Source organism: Nyctereutes procyonoides, unplaced genomic scaffold, assembly GCF_905146905.1.
Source record: "Nyctereutes procyonoides isolate TBG_1078 unplaced genomic scaffold, NYPRO_anot_genome, whole genome shotgun sequence".
Taxonomy (NCBI): domain Eukaryota; kingdom Metazoa; phylum Chordata; class Mammalia; order Carnivora; family Canidae; genus Nyctereutes; species Nyctereutes procyonoides.
In genome coordinates this window covers 15845603-15868065 of record NW_026575120.1, presented here as the reverse complement: position 1 = coordinate 15868065, position 22463 = coordinate 15845603, and the positions used below count along the sequence as shown (strand labels likewise).

Sequence of the window (22463 nt, the reverse complement as noted above, 5' to 3'; positions counted from 1 at the left end):
CATAATGGACGTCTTAGTAAAAAGACATAAAACCCAATAGTCATAAAAAACAACAATACAAATTTCACAAAATGACAGGCACCATTAACAAGACAACAGACTGCAAAGAAATGTTATAAACACATAGAAGGGAGAAAGGATAACTGGATATTATGTAAAAGGTTTTCCCACTATTTAGTGGGGAAAAGAGGAGAATCAGAATGCTCAAAGCAGTCAAAAGAAATGATTATTTTAATTCATAATGTTGCACAAAATAAAAACTCATGATCACATTCACTAGTAATGTAATCAGAGAAATTATAACAAAAAAATAAGACACCATATCCCCATAAGCTCATTGTAAGTTAAACTGATTTGGTCATAATTAGTATTAATAAACATGGTTGGAAAAACATCTTTGTTCTGTCGATGGAAGAATACACACACACACACACATACACACACACACACTCAAATAATGATATTGCATTTACCCTTGGAGAATCTGGGAAGTATGGCAACAACTTCAACTTTTTCTCTATATTTTCTATATTATTTCTGGGATGGGATATTTATAAATACATATCTATTCACATAAAAACATGGAAAAGCAGAAACAAATGGAAAATTAAAAATTAAGAAGAATCTTACCTTTATGTCCTAGGACAAGATCTTTGAAACTAGTTTTTGAGTAAATAGAAAATGTTTGATTTTTTAAGTGTTAAGGATATAAAAAATTAAAGACATAAAACAATTTATTTACATAGAAATAATATTTAGTGTATTATTTATACTATTACCTACTTTGAATAACAGTTGAATGTCATTTACCTTTTAAAAATACATATATATATTAGCATATCCTTTTTTGTTAATTTCATTATAGTAAAATATGGCACATGAGTATTAAATGTGCTTTTGTTGTAATTATTGCCTAACTCTAACTTTATTCACAAAATGAAACCTGAGTAAAGAAATCATTAAAAGACAATTGAGGAGCAGCCCCGTGTGGCTCAGCGGTTTAGCGCTGCCTTCGGCCCAGGGTGTGATCCTGGAGACCCGGGATCGAGTCTCATGTCGGTCTCTCTGCGTGCAGCCTGTTTCTCTGTCTGTCTCTGTCTCTGCCTCTCTCTCTCTCTCTGTGTCTCTCATGAATAAATAAATGGAATCTCAAAAAGAAAAAAAGAAAAGAAAAGACAATTGGGGAAGGTTTTCTCTTGGAAACTCACACTTAAAAAAAAAAAAAAAAAAAGGATCCCTGGGTGGTGCAGCGGTTTGGCGCCTGCCTTTGGCCCAGGGAGCGATCCTGGAGACCCGGGATCGAATCCCACCCACATCGGGGTCCCGGTGCGTGGAGCCTGCTTGTGTCTCTGCCTCTCTCTCTCTCTGTGACTATCATAAATAAAAAAATAATAATAATAAATTTAAAAAAAGGAAACTCACACTTTTTTCTTCAGAAATATATTTCCATGTTGGTAATTTATGAATTAATTGCCAATGACTTTAAGTAATAAATGTTACTAATCAATTGCTATTTTAGATGTTATTTAGTTCTTATGATTATATATTCTTTTGGGGATTGAAGAAATAATAAAATAAAACTTCATTGAATACATTGTACAATTAAATAGTTGAAATCAAAAGTGTCTTAAATAGAGGCTAAGACTACTAAATAAGAGCTGTTAAGTAGTTGAACTACAATAATATTTCTTATGAAATTTTAGAAATGTCAATTTAAGAAATGCTGTGATTTTAACACATGTAAACTGAAAGGCTCAGCAAAATGTGGTTCTGGACCATGCTGCACAGCAAACTGTGAGGTAAGTTTCCAACATTTATAAAAAGGAAATTAAACTGTGATCATAGAAGTCTATATTAACTAAATTAATATGGGGTTGATAAAGAGACTATAGAAGTAATTCAGAGTAACAAAATGGAGATTCCATAAACAACCACAAGTAAAAAGGAAAACTACTATGAAGTAAAGTTTATCATCTCTTAAATTATCAGGTAAAGAAAGAATAAACATATATATTACGATATCAAGATATTACCAATTCTTAAGGAAATTGTGAAGTCAAATAAATGGTAATGACCATTGAAAAATTGTAAGACAAATGAACAAATTGTGTAGCAGACAAAATGTGTAGCATACAGAATATGCAAAAAACTCTCAGACATTATAAGTCAAAGGCAAACCACACACACAGGCAAAAGGAATGTTCAGGCTGTTTACAAAAATGAGAGTAGAACTGTTCAATAATGTATGCTTCATCTGCAATAATTAAGGTAAATACAAATAAAAGTAATACAGTATCATAAAGTAGTCATCCAAACGGTAATCTTAAAAACAACAATGTCAGATAGTAGCCAAAGAAAAGGAATAAGGATCATTTTTTTGGAGAGTGTTTGTGAAATTTTGAATTACTACAATCCCTTTGGTGAGCCATATTTGAATATCTCTGGACAGAGTATAAATGGCCAGTTTCCTTTTTATGTATATGCTCTAGAAATATGCACATGTATGGAAAGGTCAAAAAAGAATATTAATTACAGAACTGCTCTAGAAATATGCACATATATGGAAAGCTCAAAAAAGAATATTAATTACAGAACTGCTTGCAGTAGCAAATCATAAATAATATTTGTTAGTACTGGATTGGTTACATTTCAGTATAATATGTTATACAAGAATTAATAACTGTAGGCTAAATATGGGTGCACTAATATATTATCTTTTAGGACATATGTTTGGATGGGAAATCAAGTTCAATAATGCAAATGTTTTATAATTTCAATTCTAATACATGTAATATTCTAATACACATAATACATGTAAATATTCCATATGTTCTTTGTGCCCAATTTTTCAATTAAGGTTTAAGTTACTATACTATAATTTTATTATGATAAAATTATTTTAGTGAATACTTTTGAGTATTATAACAGACATTCAGTCTTAAAACTTGGACCACAATCAAAGGATAGGTGATTTTATCACCACTCCCAAAAATTCACCCTGTGCCCCCTTGTATTCAATTCATACCCACACCCACAAACCCTGGTAACTACAGATCTGTCTTCTGCATCTGTAATTTTCCTTTTGCAGGAATATAAATTGTATCATGTATAAACATTATAATTAGGTTAGCATAATCGATTTGAGATTCATGTTCTGGTTCTTGTTAGTAGCTCATTTCTTTTTGTATTTGTTTTGTTTAGTTTGTGCTTTCAAAATAGGTATTCATTGTTAAAAATTATATAAGCTGGCTTTTTATTACTCACAAATTATGAAAATTCTTAAACAATTTGTCTCAACCCTCCAAAAATGTATTCTCTCTCTATACAGTGTTCAGTGGCAGTACACTTTGATGGTATAGTAACTAACTCAGAAACATTCCATATAACTTGGTTAGAATGTACAAAGATAAGGCAGAAGGCAGGATCCTACAGTAATTTAAAAAAAATGAAGTTTAAGTGTTACTGAAGTTATATAGACAGTGAGGATTACAGAATAAATAGCAACTTCTTCCTACCATGTCGCCAAAGGCAAAGAAAAGAAACAAAAGTAAAATGCACTATTGGGACTTCATCAGGATAAAAAGCTTCTGCACAGGAAAGGAAATAACAAAGCTAAAAAGCACCGTGCAGAATGGGAGAAGATATTTGCAAATGACATATCTGATAAGGGGAGTATCCAAAATCTGTAACAAACTTATCAAACTCAACACCCAAAAACCAAATTATCCAGTTTAACTCAGTTTAGTATTAACAAGAATTCTCTCAGGGAATGATAATTATTTTGAGTTTACAAATGAAGCAACTGCAAATGAGAGAGATCTGTATCTCACCCACACAATAAACTAGTGAAAATCTGAGCAAGAAATTGAAACCAGGTAGTTTGGCTCCTGGTCACTTCAAGGACAAAAAAGGAGAGGCATTTGTCCTCCAATTTTGAGGAACAAGTATGAGTTACCTGTTTAGGCTCCCTCCAAATGCATGTTGAGTCAGAAAGAATGCAGAAAATAGAAGGCAGAACACAGAATGGTTGTAAACCTTCTGTCAGAAGGGATCCTATTGCATCTGAGACAGTTATTTTCCTTTGGGCTTCATAATGAATACCTGACATTTCCTTGATAACTCACAACCTCGGGAATTCTGTGATTCCCCTAAATATCAATAATTAGGCATAGTTTATTTGATAAATCTGTTCACTCAGTAAGGATGAATAAATCTGTTCATTTGCAAGAACATGAAATTCTTTTTCTTTTTCTTCCTAGATATCAGTAGCAGGCACTCCATGTAGAAAGATTATTGATCAAGAATGTGATTTTACAGAATATTGCAATGGAACATCTAGTAATTGTGTTCCTGACACTTATGCATCAAATGGCATGTTGTGCAGGTTGGGAACTGCGTATTGTTATAATGGACGATGCCAAACTACTGATAACCAGTGTGCCCAGATAGTTGGAGAAGGTATTGCTCTTTCTTATATATTTCTTTTACCTCTATATGATAAAATATATATCACACAACTCTCAAAATAGAAGCACCTGAATCACAAGCTCAATAAAGATTAAATTTGAATTAGAGAAGAAGTTTTTGTAGAAGTGTTTAAAATTCTCCAGGATAATACTGTATATTCCTCTTCTCATGGGTTGATTTTTGCTTTTTGTACTTGGCAACCTGGGCAAAAATCCATGTTTACTTCTCATAATATACATAGAGATTGGAAGGCAAGTCAATAGATTGTAGAATTTTACTTAAATTTCTTTTACTTTACATCTTCATTATCTAATTTTAATGGCATAAAACAGAGTGAATTTTGTTGGTAATCAGAGTGAATTTTATTCAAGTATGATCATATTTCTTTACTGAGGAACTGCTAGGATAACAGTAGTCATAGGCCACTGATCAAAATTCATTCCTTTTTTTAAAAAAGATTGTATTTATTTATTCATGAGAGATACATGGAGAGAGGCAGAGATATATGCAGAGGGAGAAGCAGGTTCCCTGTTGGGGGGTGGGGTGGTGGTGATGATGTGGGACTCCATCCCAGAACCCTGGGATCACAACCTGAGCCAAAGGCAGAGATGCTCAACCACTGAGCCACCCAGCTGCACCCCCCCCAATTCTTTCTTATATTTTCTTATATTTCCTTTTTTTTTTCCGAGTAATTCAAATAAGAATTGTGCATATAAGCTTGTTAGGCAGTAACTACTCATAGTACCCCAATATAATTTCTTATAGGGATTAAATTGAATTTGAATGGATAAAAATTACTCATTGAAATGTATTCAGATCAATCATTTAGTAATTGAGCAAAAGTAGTATAAGCAGCACTTTTCAGTTATTTGCCCAGCAGTAATAAGGTCTATAATTTGTACCAAATGACATGATATGCAATTTATATTGTCTTTCTAATTATTTGAAACTTGTCTTTAGTAAGAAGTTTCAGGGATCCCTGGGTGGCGCCGCGGTTTGGCGCCTGCCTTTGGCCCAGGGCGCGATCCTGGAGACCCGGGATTGAGTCCCACGTCGGGCTCCCGGTGCATGGGGCCTGCTTCTCCCTCTGTCTATGTCTCTGCCTCTCTCCCTCTCTCTTTCTCTGTGTGACTATCATAAATAAATAAAAATTTAAAAAAAAGAAAAAAAGAAAAAAAAAGAAGTTTCAAATTAAGTGATTTAACCAACATTTAACCAGTGCTGCCGAGCTATAATCCCCTAAACCACAGGTCAGTGGTGTTTTCTCTAGGCTGTATTTTCATGATTCCACTTTTTATTTGGTTTCTTTGTTTTTCTTTTTCTTTTTCAATGATTACTTGCATTTAAAAAATATTATTTGTCAGTGTCACAGTAACTTTAGATCAAGGTTTAATATATCATTTTAAAATTAAATTAAGGGATCCCTGGGTGGCGCAGCGGTTTGGCGCTTGCCTTTAGCCCAGGGCGCGATCCTGGAGACCCAGGATCGAGTCCCACATCGGGCTCCTGGTGCATGGAGCCTGCTTCTCCCTCTGCCTGTGTCTCTGCCTCTCTCTCTGTGTGTGACTATCATAAGTAAATAAAAATTTAAAAAATCATTAAAAAATTTTAAATTAAATTAAATTAAATTAAATTAAATTAAATTAAATAATACTCCCTATAAAATCCATTAAGGACTGTCCAGAACATACTCTTCTTTATCAATAAATAAATCCTTTATCCAGAATTGAGCTACTTGTCATTTGACAATCTTTTTGAGCTCTAATTAAAGCAAGGATTCTTAGGTAAGACTTAATCAACCATTAATGCATATGTAATTCCTCTTCTCATATATGCCATAGTATCCCACAAAACTTACCCATCTGGGTGAAAAAATTGATCTCTTGATGTAGTTCATTCATTCATCCTTCCTTTCTTCATTCATTTGGCTACTATCTGGAGGAGGCACTTTTTTTCTTGTTCTTATGCTAACAAAAGCTATACAGCAAAATGCTGTACTTAAGGCAAAGCATGTACACAGAGCTGAATAGTATTCAACAAGATGAAAATTGTCATGTGGCTATTGTACTCATGGAGCTTATGATCAGGAAACAAATACAGTAAACACATAAAGACAAAAGAAATATGAATCCTTTAATAGTGCTAAGTGCAGTTAAAGGAAAGAAAATAGAATGCTGGGGGAAAATGAGGTGAAATAGACAAGAGAAATACTGCGTGCTGTCATCATATCATCTCCAGCTGTCAGCTCACTCCAGAATTTGTCTCAACACAGGCACCAAAACACACCCATCCCAGGACAGCACAAATGCAATAATTAATTGAGATGGGGTATAAAGTCCTGATCATTATGGTCTAATCCAGCCGCAAATCAGGCACAATTTGTACTCTAGCAGACTATTTATGTTTCACAGCTACCCATAGGGTCTTTATTGGGCCTACATTTCTGTTTGACTTCTTTGCTCCACCCTGCATTCTCCCCCTCACTTCCAGATGTTCTAATCACTAATAAATAGCTTTCACATTATACCTCATCTAGATTCTGACTTCTAGAAGCCCTAACCATTAACAGTTGATATTGAGAGTGGTGTGAAAAAATAGCCCATAAGATCACCTTCAAAACTAAGTTACTTACTGAAAGCTGTGAATGAGCATGCCATCACTGGTAAAAGTTGATAATACCCTCACTGAGTGAACTGGGATAGTACAAGATAATCCATTTGCTAGTACAATTGAAATGTACGGGGGAAACGATAACTATAAGGACAGGGTTATTAGATGGATATTACCAAACAACATTGAAAACTACGAAAAGAAAACAAAAAGGTGTTCATTTGAGGGGCACCTGGGTAGCTCAGTGGCTGAGTGTCTGCCTTTGGCTCAAGTCGTGATCCCAGCATCCTGGGATACCGGCATCAGGCTCACTGCAGGGAGCCTGCTTCTCCCTCTGCCTATGTCTCTGCCTCTCTCTGTGTGACTCTCATGAATAAATAAATAAAATATTTTTTAAAAAGTGTTCATTTCAAATTAAATTGTATGCTGAATAGGCACCACTGTTAACTTATAAAGGGATTTTCATCTCCTAAAATAGGATATTAGAAAAAGTTAAAAAATTATCAAGTTGGAGGAATCTCAGAGGAGGTTAAATTCTCAATCAAGTCTGTTTTACTGTGATCAAGGTTCTGGTTGGAAAAAGAATGAGAACGACAACTGTTATGGGAACAGTTGAAAATATTTTACCCCCGATTTTAGCCTGTATACTTCTCTGAAACTACTGAATTTATAAAATGGCACAGCTCTGATCCATGACCTGACATCACCTGCAAAGTAAAACCAAACTTTATGTGTTTTACATCTCATTGAACTAAAAGAAGTAAAACACTTGGTAGTTCTTTTTGGGTTCTGGAGGCAGTATATTCCACATGAGGAAGTACTGCTTCATTTATTAGATGACATGAAATGTTGCTAACGTTAAGTGAAAAGTAGAAAAGGGCTCTGCAATGTGTCCAAGTTGCAATGCAAGCAGTTCTGCATTCTGAATTATAAAACACAGGAATCCCAATAATATCAGAAGTTTAGGTTGTGAGAAAAAAATGCTATGTAGGGTTTATACTAAACCTTTTTGGGAGAATGACAGGGCTGTTATCTGGGGTTCTGGAGCAAGACTGTGCCACCTACACTGGAGAACTATACCACTTTGACAGAACAACTCTGGTCACATTAGTGACCCCTGTAGAGATGAAGAATCTGATTTTCAGACACCAAATAAACATGTGTTTAGAACTGTATAGTATAAGCCTAGTTATGTCAGATCCACCAAGTTAAATGGTCATATAAATGGAAGGCATTCATTCACCTGGATTCAAACACAAGCAAAAAGACAGGGCAGAAGAAAAATCCATGAGCAGGATATCCAGAACAGTATACCCTTCTCCACTTTGCATCTCCCTCAGCTCGCACCCATAGATACATAGGATTTCACCATGACCAAGTTACACAAGAAGAAAAAGCCTAGGCTTGTTTTATAGATATGTTGCTTCAGTCACTGGTTATTAGTGAGGGGAAAAAATCCAGTAGCCATACTGCAACCTCATTTTGGAGGATGCCTTGAAAGATAATGGCCATCTGGTCATCTGTTTTTTGTGGAAGGAGAAATGGCCAGAGGTAGATTAAAGATATACTCATGAATGATGACAAAGGGCCTAGTTTGTTGATGGGGAGCCTAGATGTGGAAAAACTAGAAGATTAAAGGCAAGGGTTCTGGGATAGAGAAATGTGGGTAAACACATGGAAATGAAAAATAATGTGAATCTTTGTATTAATCCACCAAACTAACACCCACCAACAAGCATCCACCATGGAAAAGACTTAGAACAATTAAATGAGAATAATAATTTGGCTAGTTTACATCAGCCAGCATCCATTATTATCCACCCCAATGCCTGTAGAATGGACACATTTCTAGGCTTTCTCTGTTTTTTATTTTATTTTATTAATTTTTATTACTGTCCCTGAAATAACTAATTCTATCTTGGGTTTAGTTTATCTTTTCCTTGAGTACCTTTACCTTCTGGTCAAATGCAGCCAAGATTAACCAAGACAGATTCTGTTTCCCTACTTGTTTGCCTAAGACAATAAGTTTATTAAGGCTATTATCTCCCTTTCAGTCACTGTGAAGAGTTTTTCCAAGTGTTTCATTTTCATGTAACATGAATTATTCTTCTTTATCCAATGATAACAGTTTTCTTCTCATCTACTACTGGCTTCACTGACAATGCCAAATTTTTTAGACATATTTTACAGGAAAAGTCCACTTTTAGGTACCCTGCAATGTTAAATGAATCGAAAACAACCCTAAAATATCTGAGATTTACATATCCAATACAATTATTCTACTACTCCATATTGCTTTGACTATGATCCACAGACTGACAGATGAAACTCTACTTAAAACATTGCTTATCCCCCATCAGAAAATAAAGAGAATATAACACTCCTTTACTCACAAATCACACAAGATTTTCTGCCCATAAGTGTGTTTCAAATCTCTCATTTCAGTAAGAGGATCAAATTACAAAGTCAAGCCTAATATTCATTGGATGAGGCAGTCTGCATACCCACAGGGAGGGGCAGCAAATTTTATTTTTTAAGATTTTATTTATTTATTCATGAGAGACACAGAGAGAGAGAGAGAGAGAGGCAGAGACACAGGCAGAGGGACAAGCAGGCTCCATGCAGGGAGCCTGACGTGGGACTCCATCCCGGGTCTCCAGGATCACGCCCTGGGCGGAAGGCAACGCTAAACCGCTGAGCCTCCCGGGATGGGGAGGGGCAGCAAATTATTTTTAACAGCAATTTAATTTTACTGCAATAGATACAAGTCTTTTCTGTTTTCTGTCAGATCATTGTTTCTTTCTACTTGCATTGACAGTATACACTCAGAAAAAAAAATGACTTTTCTCATGATATTTTGTTTATACAATAAGAGTTTCATTGTTGTTTTTTTATGAACAAAAATTTTAATTTGAATTAAGAATAGTAATTTAATAGACATCTTTGCATTTTTAGGTGCTCAAGGTGCTCCATTTGCCTGTTTCAAAGAAATCAATTCTTTGCATGATAAATTTGGAAACTGTGGTTTTAAAAATTCACAGCCATTACCTTGTGACCAGAAGTATGTATATAGAAAATAATTGTTTTATTGAGTCATAAAAAATGTAGATTGCTTACCAAGAGACACTAAAGAGTAATGGACAGTAAATTGTATATCAGGAGAATATCTTCAATTAACATTATATATATTGTTCTTCAATGTAATTCAATTTCCTTTTTCCCTGATATGTTCTAATAATGAGACTAGACAAAAAAAAAAAAAAAAAAAAGCTGATGTTTATTACCAGAGGTAGGCAGTGGGCAAAAACTGCCAAAAATCAAAAACTTGTGCACTATATTGATAAAACTGAGTTTTTTTTAAGTTGATAAATGATAATGATCCTAAAACTAGTGCTTTGATTTTTAAGACATGAAATCATTGAGAGGAATAACGTTTCCTTTTTGTTTCTGTTGTTTGTTTCCAAAATACTAATATGTAAAACATAGAAGTACCTATTGATGATTAAAATGGAAGTACTGGAATATTTTTAAGGGATTTATGAAATCCAATAAGGAGAGCTTAATCCATAACAAATACTTCCTCAATTTCATGGGACTATTGAAAATGAAAGAATAACAATAATAATAATAACAACGATAGGAGATTGACCAAGATGGCAACATAGGAGACTGGAATTTTACTCCTACCACATACACACTGAATGTTCATGTACACATGGAGCAATTGCTTCTAAAAGAAATCTAGAAAATACCTGAAACTCTAACACATTGAGCAAAATGAGCAAATACTCAACATTGAAACAAGTAGATACACACTCTCTCTATAAACCCCACCACTGGCACAGCACCATTCAGTTGGAAGGGAAATCCCAACTTCTAGTTTCTTTCTGGAGAGCAAAGAATTTGGACCCTATATTTAGTTTTCCAACATTTAAGACACTTCCCTGAGAGACAGAATCACAAAACATTTAATTCTGAAAGCCAACAGGGCTTGTGTCCACTATGGCAAACAAAGGAATGATTGTTAACAGGAATTTAAGCACATACCACAGATATCCCCCAGGGATCACTAGAGATGAAGCTGGTAAAATCTCCTATCTCCTGCCCAGTCTTTTCCCTGAAAGGGATCTAGCTGCCTACTTAGAAAGCTACCACCTATGGACCAGGCTTCCAATTTAGCACATATCTAAGGACTAGCTATGATCCTTCCCAGACTCAGGAAACTGATGGATGCCTCCTCTGCCAATTCCTTATAGCCCACTCTAAGTCACTCATATCTCCCTGCAAGAAATGTGTACAAAAGTCTGTTCTCCAACTATGGCACTACACCCAAGAGACAAGTCCCCAAATCATCTGGCTCTGATAGCCAAAAGGAGTTTCTAGTCACAAGTCCCACAAGGCTGTAGCAAACAAAGGAGTTCTCAATCGGCTATCCCCCAGGGCTCAGCACAGAGGAAGAAGGCAAAATTGCCTATTTCAAAGTCTTACCAGAAATGGATCCATTTGCATACTGTAAAAGTTGTTGACTGAGGATCAGGTTTCTAATTTAGAATACATCATGGGCTTTGATCCTGCCCAAGAACTAGAGAAGCTGGCAGCCTTCTCTCCCAGTGTCCCTGCTAGCCAGTGGCAAGTCTCCAGTATCTCTGGAAGGAGCTTATAAAGCCTGTCTTCCACCACAGATTTTTATATCCTCTGCCCAAAGATTAGGTTCCCAAACCACCTAGTTCTGATAGCAAATAGGACTTCTGTTCAAAGTCTCACAGGACTGTAGCAAAGAAACAGTGCCTAAAAGACAATGGAGTTTCCTCCTTTCTATCCAACCCTGCAGCTATTCAGCTAGGCCCAACACAGAGAAAAAAAGCAAAAATATCCATCTCCTATTTTTCCCCCTGAGAAGTCCTTAATTACATACTTTTCTAGCTGCTGCCTTGGACGCTGCTTCCAGTCAGACTACATCTTGGGGCTCAGTGAAGTCTTCCCTTTTATAGCAGTGATGAGTCTTGGCATATCTTAACTATTGGGAGCCACTAAGAGTAAATAAGTTGTCTTGGACAATCAAAAAAGATTAAAAAGTAAACTGGAACTAAGACTAGGCTGAACTAATTAATGAGGTTTATCTTGTAAATGAAACCACTCACTTAAGATGGGGAGAGGTGGCTGTTTTATGTAATGCACAGAAACCAACACAGAATTTAAGAAAATATGAGGAAACATACAAGTATTTTCCCCAAAAAAATAATAATCTCCAGAAACCAATTTAATGAAATGGAGATAAGTGATATACTTGATAGAGAGATAAAAATAAAGATGTGTACTGTGATCAAAAGAGCAATGCATGAACAAATTGAGGATTTTAACCAAGATATAGAAAATATAAGAAAGTACCAAACAAATCACAAAGCCAAAGAACACAACAACTAAATTAAAAAAGTGAAAGAGTCAATAAATTAGGAGATGGCAATGAAATTTACTTAACTAGAGGAAAGAAAGAAAGGAAAGAAAAAAAGAAAAAAAGAAAGAGAGAAAGGAAAGAAAGAAAGAAGAAAGAAAGAAAGAAAGAAAGAAAGAAAGAAAGAAAGAAAGATTAAAGGTGGTTATTTAAGACAAAATTAAGGAAATTAGGAAAAGAAAATATATGAAAGAATAAAATCCACAGGAAATAGCAAATAAATAGTTAAAATCACAATACCCTATAGTGGTAAAAGAGGGAGGTAAATCACTCACAACTCTAGTACAAAGATTAGAAGACAAAAGAATTTGAAATGACATAGTTACTAATTTATAAATAATGTAAAAAATACACATTGTGACCTAAAAAATATAAATATGCAGGAGGAGTATAAAAATGTAATTTTTGTATGTGTTCAGAGTTTTTAACAGCTAAAATTGATTGTTATAAATATACATTGTTTTACATAAGTCTCATAGTAAACACAAAGCAAAAACTTAAAGTAGATGCACAAAAGATAAAAAATGAACTGTATGGAATCAAAGTATAAAGCTATAGAAAATCAAATCACAGACAAAGACAGCAAGAGAGGAGCAAAGGAACAAAGCATTATAAACCAACCAGAAAATACTTTAAATAATAAATATACTGTATTCTCCAATCAAAATATAGAGTGACTGAGTGGATAATAAAACAAGACCTAATAGGGGTGGCTGGGTAGCTCAGTTGGTTAAGCATCTGCCTTCAGCTTAGGTCATGATCCCAGGGTCCTAGGATAGAACCTACAGTGGGGTTCCCTACTCAGCAGGGAGTGTGCTTTTCCCTCTACCCCTACCCCTGTTGCTCTCTCTCTCTCTCTCTCTCTCTCTCAAATAAATAAAATCTTTAAAAAATAACAAGACCCAGCAATATGTTGCCTACAAGAGACTCACTTCAGTTTTACAATGCATAAAGTGAAAGTGAACATTGGAAAAAGGTAATCTATGCAAAATGCAAATAAAAACAAAACAAAAACAAGAGAAAAAAGCACAGATAGCTAAACTTGTATCAGACAAAAAGACTTTAAGCCAAAAACTATAACAAGAGACAAGTCATTATATAATGATAAAGGGATCAATTCACCAAGACAATGTAACATTAGTAAATATTTATGTACAAAATTTAGAAGCACCAAAGTATATAAAGCAACTGTCAAGAGATTGAAGGGAGATACATACAATACAATAATGGTAGGGAACTTCAATACCCCATTTTAACAATAGATAGATAATCCAGACAGAAAATCAGTATGGAAACATCAATCTTAAACTAAATATTGAACCTAATGGACTTAACAGATATTTATAGAACATTCCATCCAGCATGAGCAGAGTAGATTCTTATTAAGTACACACCCACTTTCTGCAAGAAAGCATATGTTAAGCCACAACAACAAAAAAAAATGTCAATAAATTTAGGAAAATGAAAACAATATCAAACATCTATTCTAAACACAAATGTATGAAACTAGAAATCAATTACAAGAAGAAAATTGGAAAATTAAAATTTGTGGAGAATAGGCAGCATGCTATGGAACAACCAAGGGGTCATAGAAGAAATAAGAAGAGAAGTTGAAAAATACTTTGAAAAAACGAAAATGGATAAACAACATACTAGAGTGTTTGATGTAGCAAAGCAGTTATAAAAAGGAAGTTGTAATGTCTACATTAAATAGAGAAATATCTGACATAAGAACCTAATCTACACCTCAAATGCTAGAAAAAGTAGAATAACCTATACATAACTTGAGTAGAAGAAAGAAAATAGCATAGAATGGAAAGAAATGAGACTAAAAAGTCAATAGAAAATATTGAAAGTTGATGTTTTGAAAATGTAAATAAAACTGACAAACCACTAGCTAGACCTACTAAGAAAAAAGAAGTATGACTCAAATAGCTAAAATTAGAAATGAAGGAGAAGACATTATAACTGACATCACAGGAACAAAAAGGAGAATAACTATAGACAGGTATATGCCCCCAAATTGGGCAAGGTAGAAGAAATGGATAAGCAACCTAGACATGTACAATCTACCAGCTGAATCATGAACAAATAAAAAAACCTTAACAGACTAAAACAAAAGAGATTGAATCATTAATCAAAAATCTCCTCAAAAACAAAATTCTAGACTCCAGTGGCTCCATTGGTGAGTTCTCCTGAGCATTGAAAGAATACCAATCCTTGTCAAAAACTTGTAAAAATCAGAAGAGGGGAAAAAAAAACACTTCTGAAGTCATTTTACAAAGCTAGTATTGCTCTAATAACAAAGCTGGGCAAGGATATTATAAGAAGATAAATAATAGGCCAATATCCCTGATGAACATAGATGAAAAAAATCCCCAACAAAATAATAGAAAACTAATTTTTAAAATTAAATTAAATTAAATTAAATTAAATTAAATTAAATTAAATTAAAAGGGTGGTGCCTCAGTGGCTCAGTTGGTTGAGCACCCATTTCTTGATTTCATCCCAGGTAATGATCTCAGGGTTGTGAGTCTTACACTGAGCATGGAGTCTGCTCAAGATTCTCTCTGTTCTTCTCCCTCTGCCCCTCCCCTCTTGCTCTTTTTCTCTCTAAGAATAAAAATTATAAAATAAAATAAAATAAAATACTATATTAAAAGGATCATACATCATGACCAAGTAACATTTATCCCAGTGATGCAGGGATGGTTCACCCTCCACAAATCAATCACTGTGATACATCACATTAACAAAATAAAGTACAAAAATCATAAGATTATCTCAATAGGTGCAGAAAAAGGATTTGACAAAATTCAATATCCTTTTACTATATAAACATATTTGTGTAGAAAGATTGTACCTCAACATAATAAAGGTTATATAGGACAAGCCCACATCTAAGATCATACTTAATGGTGACAGCTCAAAATTTCTTCTCTGAGACCAAGAACAAGACAAGGATGAATTCTCTCATTAACTTCTATTCAAAATAATACTACAAGTATTATTAGGCAGAAAGAAATAAAAGGTATCCAAATAAGAAAAAAAGAAGTAAAATTGTCTGTTGTAGATGATACAATCTTACATGTGGGACACACTTACATACGAGAAACCACAAAAATGTTAGAGCTAATAAATTCAGTAAAATTTTAGAATACCATTTCTATATACAAACATTAGTTGCATTTCTATACACTAATGAATTATTGGAAAGAGAAGTTAATAATCCCATTTATAATAACATCACAAAGAATAAAATACTTAGAAATGAATTTATCCAAAGAAGTGAAAGATTTTATATATACATATTTATATAGTTTATATACATATATATTAAAAATTATTAAAAATCGATGAAATAAATTGAATAATACAATAAATGTAAAGATACTCTCTGCTGATAGATTGGAAGTATGAATATTATTAAAATATCTATACTACCCAAAGCTATCTACAGATTCAATGCAATCCCTATCAAAATTTCAATGTCATTTTTTACAGAAATAGAAAAAGTTGTAAAATTATGTGAAACCACAAAAGACTTCCAAGAGCCAGAGCAGTATTGAAAAAGAATGACAAAGTATCACACTTTCTGATTTCAAACTATATCAAAAATCTAAGCAATAAAAAAACTATAGTCATCAAAACAGTATGATATTGGCATAAAAACCAACACATATTAATGGAACAGAGTAGACAGCCTAAAATAAATGCATGTATATCCAATTAATTAATTTTCTTTTTTAAAAAAGATTTTATTTATTTATTCATGAGAGAAACAGAGAAAGAGAGAGGCAGAGAGACAGGCAGAGGGAGAAGCAGGCTCCACATAGGGAGCCCGACATGGGACTTGATCCCAGGTCTCCAGGATCCTGCCCTGGGCTGAAGGCAGCACTAAACCGCTGAGCCACCTGGGCTGCCCCAATTGATTAATTTTCAACAAAAGGACCAAGATTATACAATAGGGAAATTATAGTCTGTTCAATAAATCACATTGGGAAAATGGGATTGATACAGGGAAAAAATAAAACCTGACCTCTATCTCACATCATACACAAAAATCAAGTAAAGTAGAAAAAAGAATTGAATGTAAGATATAAAACTGTAAAACTCCTGGAGGAAAAAAACACTTGATAACTTCTTTGAGGGGTCTTTGCAATGATTTTTTACTGTCACTGAAAGCAAAGGCAGCAAAAGAAGATTACACAAGTAGGAGCACAGCACTAAAAAGCTTCACCTTAGCAAATGAAATCATCCACAAAATGAAAATGCAAACTATGAAATGGAAAACATCTTTGCAAACCAAGTATCTGATAAAATAAGCAAGAAATCTTCCAACTCAATAGAAAGAAAAACTATTTTAATGGACAAAGGACACAAAATAGACCTTTTTCCAAGAATAGATATGTGCATGGCCAAGTACATGAGAATGTATTCAGCATCACTAATCATCAAGGAAATGCATATCAAAACTGCAACAAGATATCAAATCACATCTGTTTGGATGGCTATTATAAAAAGGCAATCAATAGCAAATGCTTGCAAAGATGTGGAGAAAAGGGAGCCCTCATACGGTGTTCATGGGGATATAAGCTGGTACAGCCACTAAGAAAAATAGTTTGGAGTTTCCTCAGAAAATTGAAAATAGAACCACCATATGATCTAACAACGTTACTTCTAACTATATAGCCAAAAGAAATAAAACCAGTATCTTGAAGAGATTTAATTACAGCATTATTCACAATAGCCAAGGTATGGAAAAAATCTATATGTTCAACAATAGATAAATGGATCAGAAAAGTGCTTGCTATGTATACAATGAAACATTGTTCAACTTTAAAAAGAAGGAAATACTGTCATTTGTGACAACATGGATGAACCTGGCCAGCTGTATGCTAAGTGAAATGAGCCAAACAAGGAAAGACAAATACTAAATAGTATCATTTATATGTGGAATTAAAAAAAATTAAACTCCTATAAAGAGAGTAGAAAAATAGTTGACAGAAATAGAGATTGGTTAGTAGGAAGGTACCAGTTTTCAGTTTTAAGATGAATAACGTCCAAGAATCTAATATATAATATGGTGACTATAGTTGATAACATTCAATTGTATAATTGAAATTTGCTAAGACAGTAGAACTTATACGTTCTCATATACTCACAGAGAAGGATAAATAAATAAAGTGATAAATGTGTTAAGTCAGTGGGGGAAATCCTTTCACAGTATATACATACATATATCAAATCATCAGTTTGTACATTTTAAATGTCTTACAAGTTTATTTGTCTATTATACCTCAGTAAAGTTGGAAAAGCATAGTAAGACAAATACATTCTGGAGATCTACTACATGATATAGTTACTACAGTAAAAAAATATTGTACACTTAAAATTTGGTAAATGGTAGTAGTTATATTAAGTGTTCTTTACACTAAATATTTTTAAATAATATATTAATAAAATTACCATTACTACTACTACTACTACTACTACTACTACTACTACTTCTACTACTACTACTACTTCTACTACTACTATAATTATTATACAAAGGCAGAAGGAAATTTTGGGAAGTGGTGCATATGTTTATGTCCTTGGTGGTGCTGATAGACTCATGAGTGTGTGTTTATTTATACCCAAATATTGTTTACATTAAATATGTATAGTGTTATAGTTATTAATTATAACTTAAGGTGGCTTAAAAATAGTTTTAAATACAAATTCAAGAACTAAGGGAATGGAAAGAGAATATAAAACATTCAGATAGGGTCAAGCGATCCACAGAGAAGCAGGATTTTCCTTAACCTCCAAATACATGGTCAGGAAAAATTATAAAATCCTTTGGTAAGAACTACATTCAGCATGCTTATATTTTTAAAAAAAGGCTTTGTTCCTTTATGAATATTATAAACAGCTGCATAAAGTGTCTAGTTGGGTAGGACTAAGTATCCACCACTTTGCAACCACATGAATTTATTATCAATTAAGTATGACATGTAGAGGATGCAGAATTTCCCACATGCCTCTATGCAAGAAGACTGATAGATTGAAAGAGCATGTCTGAAATCACAAAGTGAATAGTGATGAGGGGAGATCTGATAAGGAGACCTTTATAGTCCAAAAGACAAGATTTAATCAATCATACGTTGTTAGCTGTAAGAGAAGACTTTTGAAGAAATGATAATGGCGTGCTTGACAAGCACATATCAATAGTCAAGAATAGTTTCTAGGGCAGCCCCGGTGGCTCAGCGGTTTAGCGCCGCCTACAGCTCAGGGCGTGATCCTGGAGACCGAGGATCGAGTCCCACGTCAGGCTCCCTGCATGGAGCCTGCTTCTCCCTCTGCCTGTGTCTCTGCCTCTCTCTCTCTCTCTCCTCTCTGTGTATTCTCATGAATAAATAAATAAAATCTTAAAAAATAGTTGTTTCCATTGAAAATGAAAAATTATAGATTTGAGTAAATCCAAGAGCAGGAAGTGATATAGATTACTTGCCAAGATATAGTCTAGGAATACTATAAGTCTTAAAGAAGCCAGTATTCTATCCCATGATAGACTATAAATGGCTAAATAAACTGTTTATGGGATAATGTTTGGTATGCTTGTGGCATAAAGGAGATTTCAAGGTTCCTTAATTCTCGGAAGAGAAGTGCAGAACTACTGGAAGTATCAGCATGTTGGAAAAATCTTGAGATCAATATTAAGAGTGTGTATACTACAGAAGTGTACTGACTAAAGTTCAAGTTCATTAACAGAAGGGGCTCAAAACATAGAGTTAATAAATGCGATCAACTATTCTCAGGAAATGTTGAGCCACAAATCACCAGACTGGCCAAGCTATAGCAAAGTGGAAGCAGGTGATGAATTTTCCCACGGAGTGTGGTAAAATATGATGAGTGTTCTAGGCCAACTGCAGGCTAGACAAAAAATTTATTTCTCAAATATGAAGTTATGACTGCAAATTTGAGTTCAGTGTACAGTATTCAATTCGATTACAGTGCTAATCCACTGGATTGTATTCAGTTGTCATACATCATAGGATAATGCTACCTTGGCTTTTTTTTCTGCCAAAAGTTATATCAAACATTTATGTAATATAATATTTACTTGGAAATCGGAATCATTAAAAGACAAAGTAATAGGAATTTTGTTTTTAATTTCAGGGATGTTCTCTGTGGAAAATTAGCTTGTGTTTGGCCACATAAAAATACTTATAAAAATGATGTTCGATCTGCCGTTTATTCTTATATTCAAGGGCATGTGTGCATATCTATGACTACTGGATTATCAGTGAGATCAGATGGAAGAGATTATGCCTATGTAGCTGATGGCACTGTTTGTGGTGCACAAATGGTAACAAAATTTATATTTAGCTGTGTTAAATTATGTAATAATCAAATACTATTTTCCATGATGACTATCACAATTACACTGAACGGATTTGAACCTGGTGGTGACCATTATTTCCCATACAATATTGAAAAGATAATTAAACTAGGCCTCATTTATGGAATAACTTTGCTTTTTGGGTGTTATAACCTGTCATTAATCCTGGTATGAGAAGATGTGTATGTGTTTTAAGCACAACATTCCACTAAATGAAGGTGATATTTTTATCCAATCTTTGAATGCTAACAAATTCTAATCATAGAATTCTGAGTTTTTAGTTTTTCCTCCTTCACAAAGAAATGTGAGTTTTATATTTCTTAAACCATCTGTTTATATTTATGATCATTACTTATACATTATGTATAAGTGTGAGAAGTTTGGAAGAACCAAGCAAAAAGTCTATATCAGGAAAGTATGGTTACAGTGATGTACAAGCTTACATCCATATCCATATATACATACATTTGAGTGTTTGCGCTCATATAGTCATTAAAGGGAGAACAGCAATGATTCAGAGGCTGTTAGTTAATTTGTAAATACAAGTGCACACCTTCCAGAAAATATAAGGCATCTGAGAATTAAAGTAGCAATTGTAAATCAGTGTACTACACATATAAAGGACATTCAAACTTACTTGCTGAATTAAAAACAAAACAAAACCTTGAAATTGTGAATCAATTATCAATTCTTATTTTATGAAACTGTATGTTAATTATTTTTTATTGAGGTATATTTGACCTAAATCTTATATTAGTTTCAGGTGTACAACATAATTGACATTATACATATTGTGAGATGATCACCACAATAAGTCTATAGTCCATCACCTACAAAGTTAATGCATTATTGGCTATATTCCTCCTACTGTGCATTATATCCTCATGACTTATTTAAACCTATATGCTTGTACTTTTTAATCTCTTTCATCTTTTTTGTCCTACCCAATCCCTTCCCCTCTGACAACCACCAATCTGTTCTCTGTGACTGTAAGTCTGGATTTTGTTTTGTTTTGTTTTCTTAAATTCCACATATAGGAGAAATAGCATTTGTTTTTCCCTGACTTATTTCAGTTGCATAATATCCTTAAGTTTCATCCATGTTGTCACAAATATCAAGATTTCATTATTTTTTTGTGGTTGATATATATATATATCGCATATTCTTTATCCATCTATTTTTTTAAAATATTTATTTATTTATTACTTATTATTTATTTCTTTATTCATGAGAGACAGAGAGAGAGGCAGAGACACAGGCAGAGAGAGAAACAGTCTCCCTGCAGAGAACCGGATGTGGGACTCAATCCCAGGACCCAGGGATCATGCCCTGAGCCGAAGGCAGAAGTTCAGCCACTGAGCCACCCAGGCATCCCTATCCATTCATTTATTGATGAACATCTGGGTTGTGTTTTTCTATTATTGAGTTGTGTGAGTTCTTTACATATTTTGGATCTAAGCCCCTTATTATATATACGATTTGGAAATACCTTTTTACAGTAAGTTGCCTTTTTATTTTGTACATGGTTTCTTTTACTGTGTGAAGGCTTTTTAGTTTGACGTAGTCTGATTTATTTTTTGTTTTTGTTTCTCTTGCCTTTGATATCAGATTCAAAAAATAAAAATCTTTAAGATATTGTTGAGTTTATCATCTATGTTTCCTTCTAGGAATTTTATGGTTTCAGATATTACATTCAAGTCATTAATATATTGTTAGTTAATCTTTGTACATGTTAAGATGGTGGTGGTCCAGTTTTATTCTTTTGTGTGTAGCTATCAGTTTTCCCAACACCATCGTTAGAAAACACTAATTCCTATTGTATATCTTGTCTCCTTCATTGTAAATTAAGTGACCATACATGCATAGGCTCCTTATTCTATTCCATTGGTTTATATGCCTATTTTGATTCCTATACTATACTGTATCATTTGCAATAGCTCCATAATCTAGTTTGAAACCAGAAAAAGGTAGTATCTCCAGGCTTATTATTTTTGAGGATTCTTTTGTCAATTAAATGCCATCTGTGATTCCATACAAATTTTAGAATTTTTTTTTCCATTTTGGTGATGAATGCCTTTGGAGATTTGATAGGCATTGAATTTAATCTGCAGATTGCTTTGATTAGTATTGATATTTTAACAATAGTAATTCTTCCACTGCATGAGCACAGAATACCATTCCATTTATTTGTGTCCTCTTCAATTTCAATCATCAATGTCCTATAGTTTTTAGTGTACAGATCTTTCACCTCCTTGGCTAAATTTATCCCTAGGTATTTTATTCTTTTTGATGTAATTGTCAGTGGGATTTTTTTAAAAAATGCTTTTTTGATAGTTTATTAGCATGTAGAAATGCAACAGATTTTTTTTACCTTGATTTTTTAAGCCTGCAACTTTACTGAATTTCTTCACTAGTTCTAACAGTTTTGTGGTGGAGTCTTTAGGATTTTCCCTTTTAAAAATATTTATTTATTTATTTTAGAGAGGGAGAAAGAAAGAGCATAAATGAGAGGAGGAGCAGAAGGAAAGGGACAGCCAGACTCTGCAC

At 33.8% G+C, this 22463-nt stretch overlaps 1 protein-coding gene across 1 annotated transcript in view; it reads left to right on the top strand.

Annotated features, from left to right (window-relative positions):
* LOC129516129 (disintegrin and metalloproteinase domain-containing protein 18-like) overlaps positions 1-22463 on the top strand; it is a 164913-nt gene that overhangs the window by 69528 nt on the left and 72922 nt on the right. Inside the window, exons 13-16 of the mRNA XM_055335467.1 lie at positions 1704-1799; positions 4260-4458; positions 10033-10138; positions 19694-19883. Coding sequence (XP_055191442.1) covers positions 1704-1799; positions 4260-4458; positions 10033-10138; positions 19694-19883 — 591 coding nt within the window. The remainder of the gene's footprint in view (positions 1-1703; positions 1800-4259; positions 4459-10032; positions 10139-19693; positions 19884-22463) is intronic.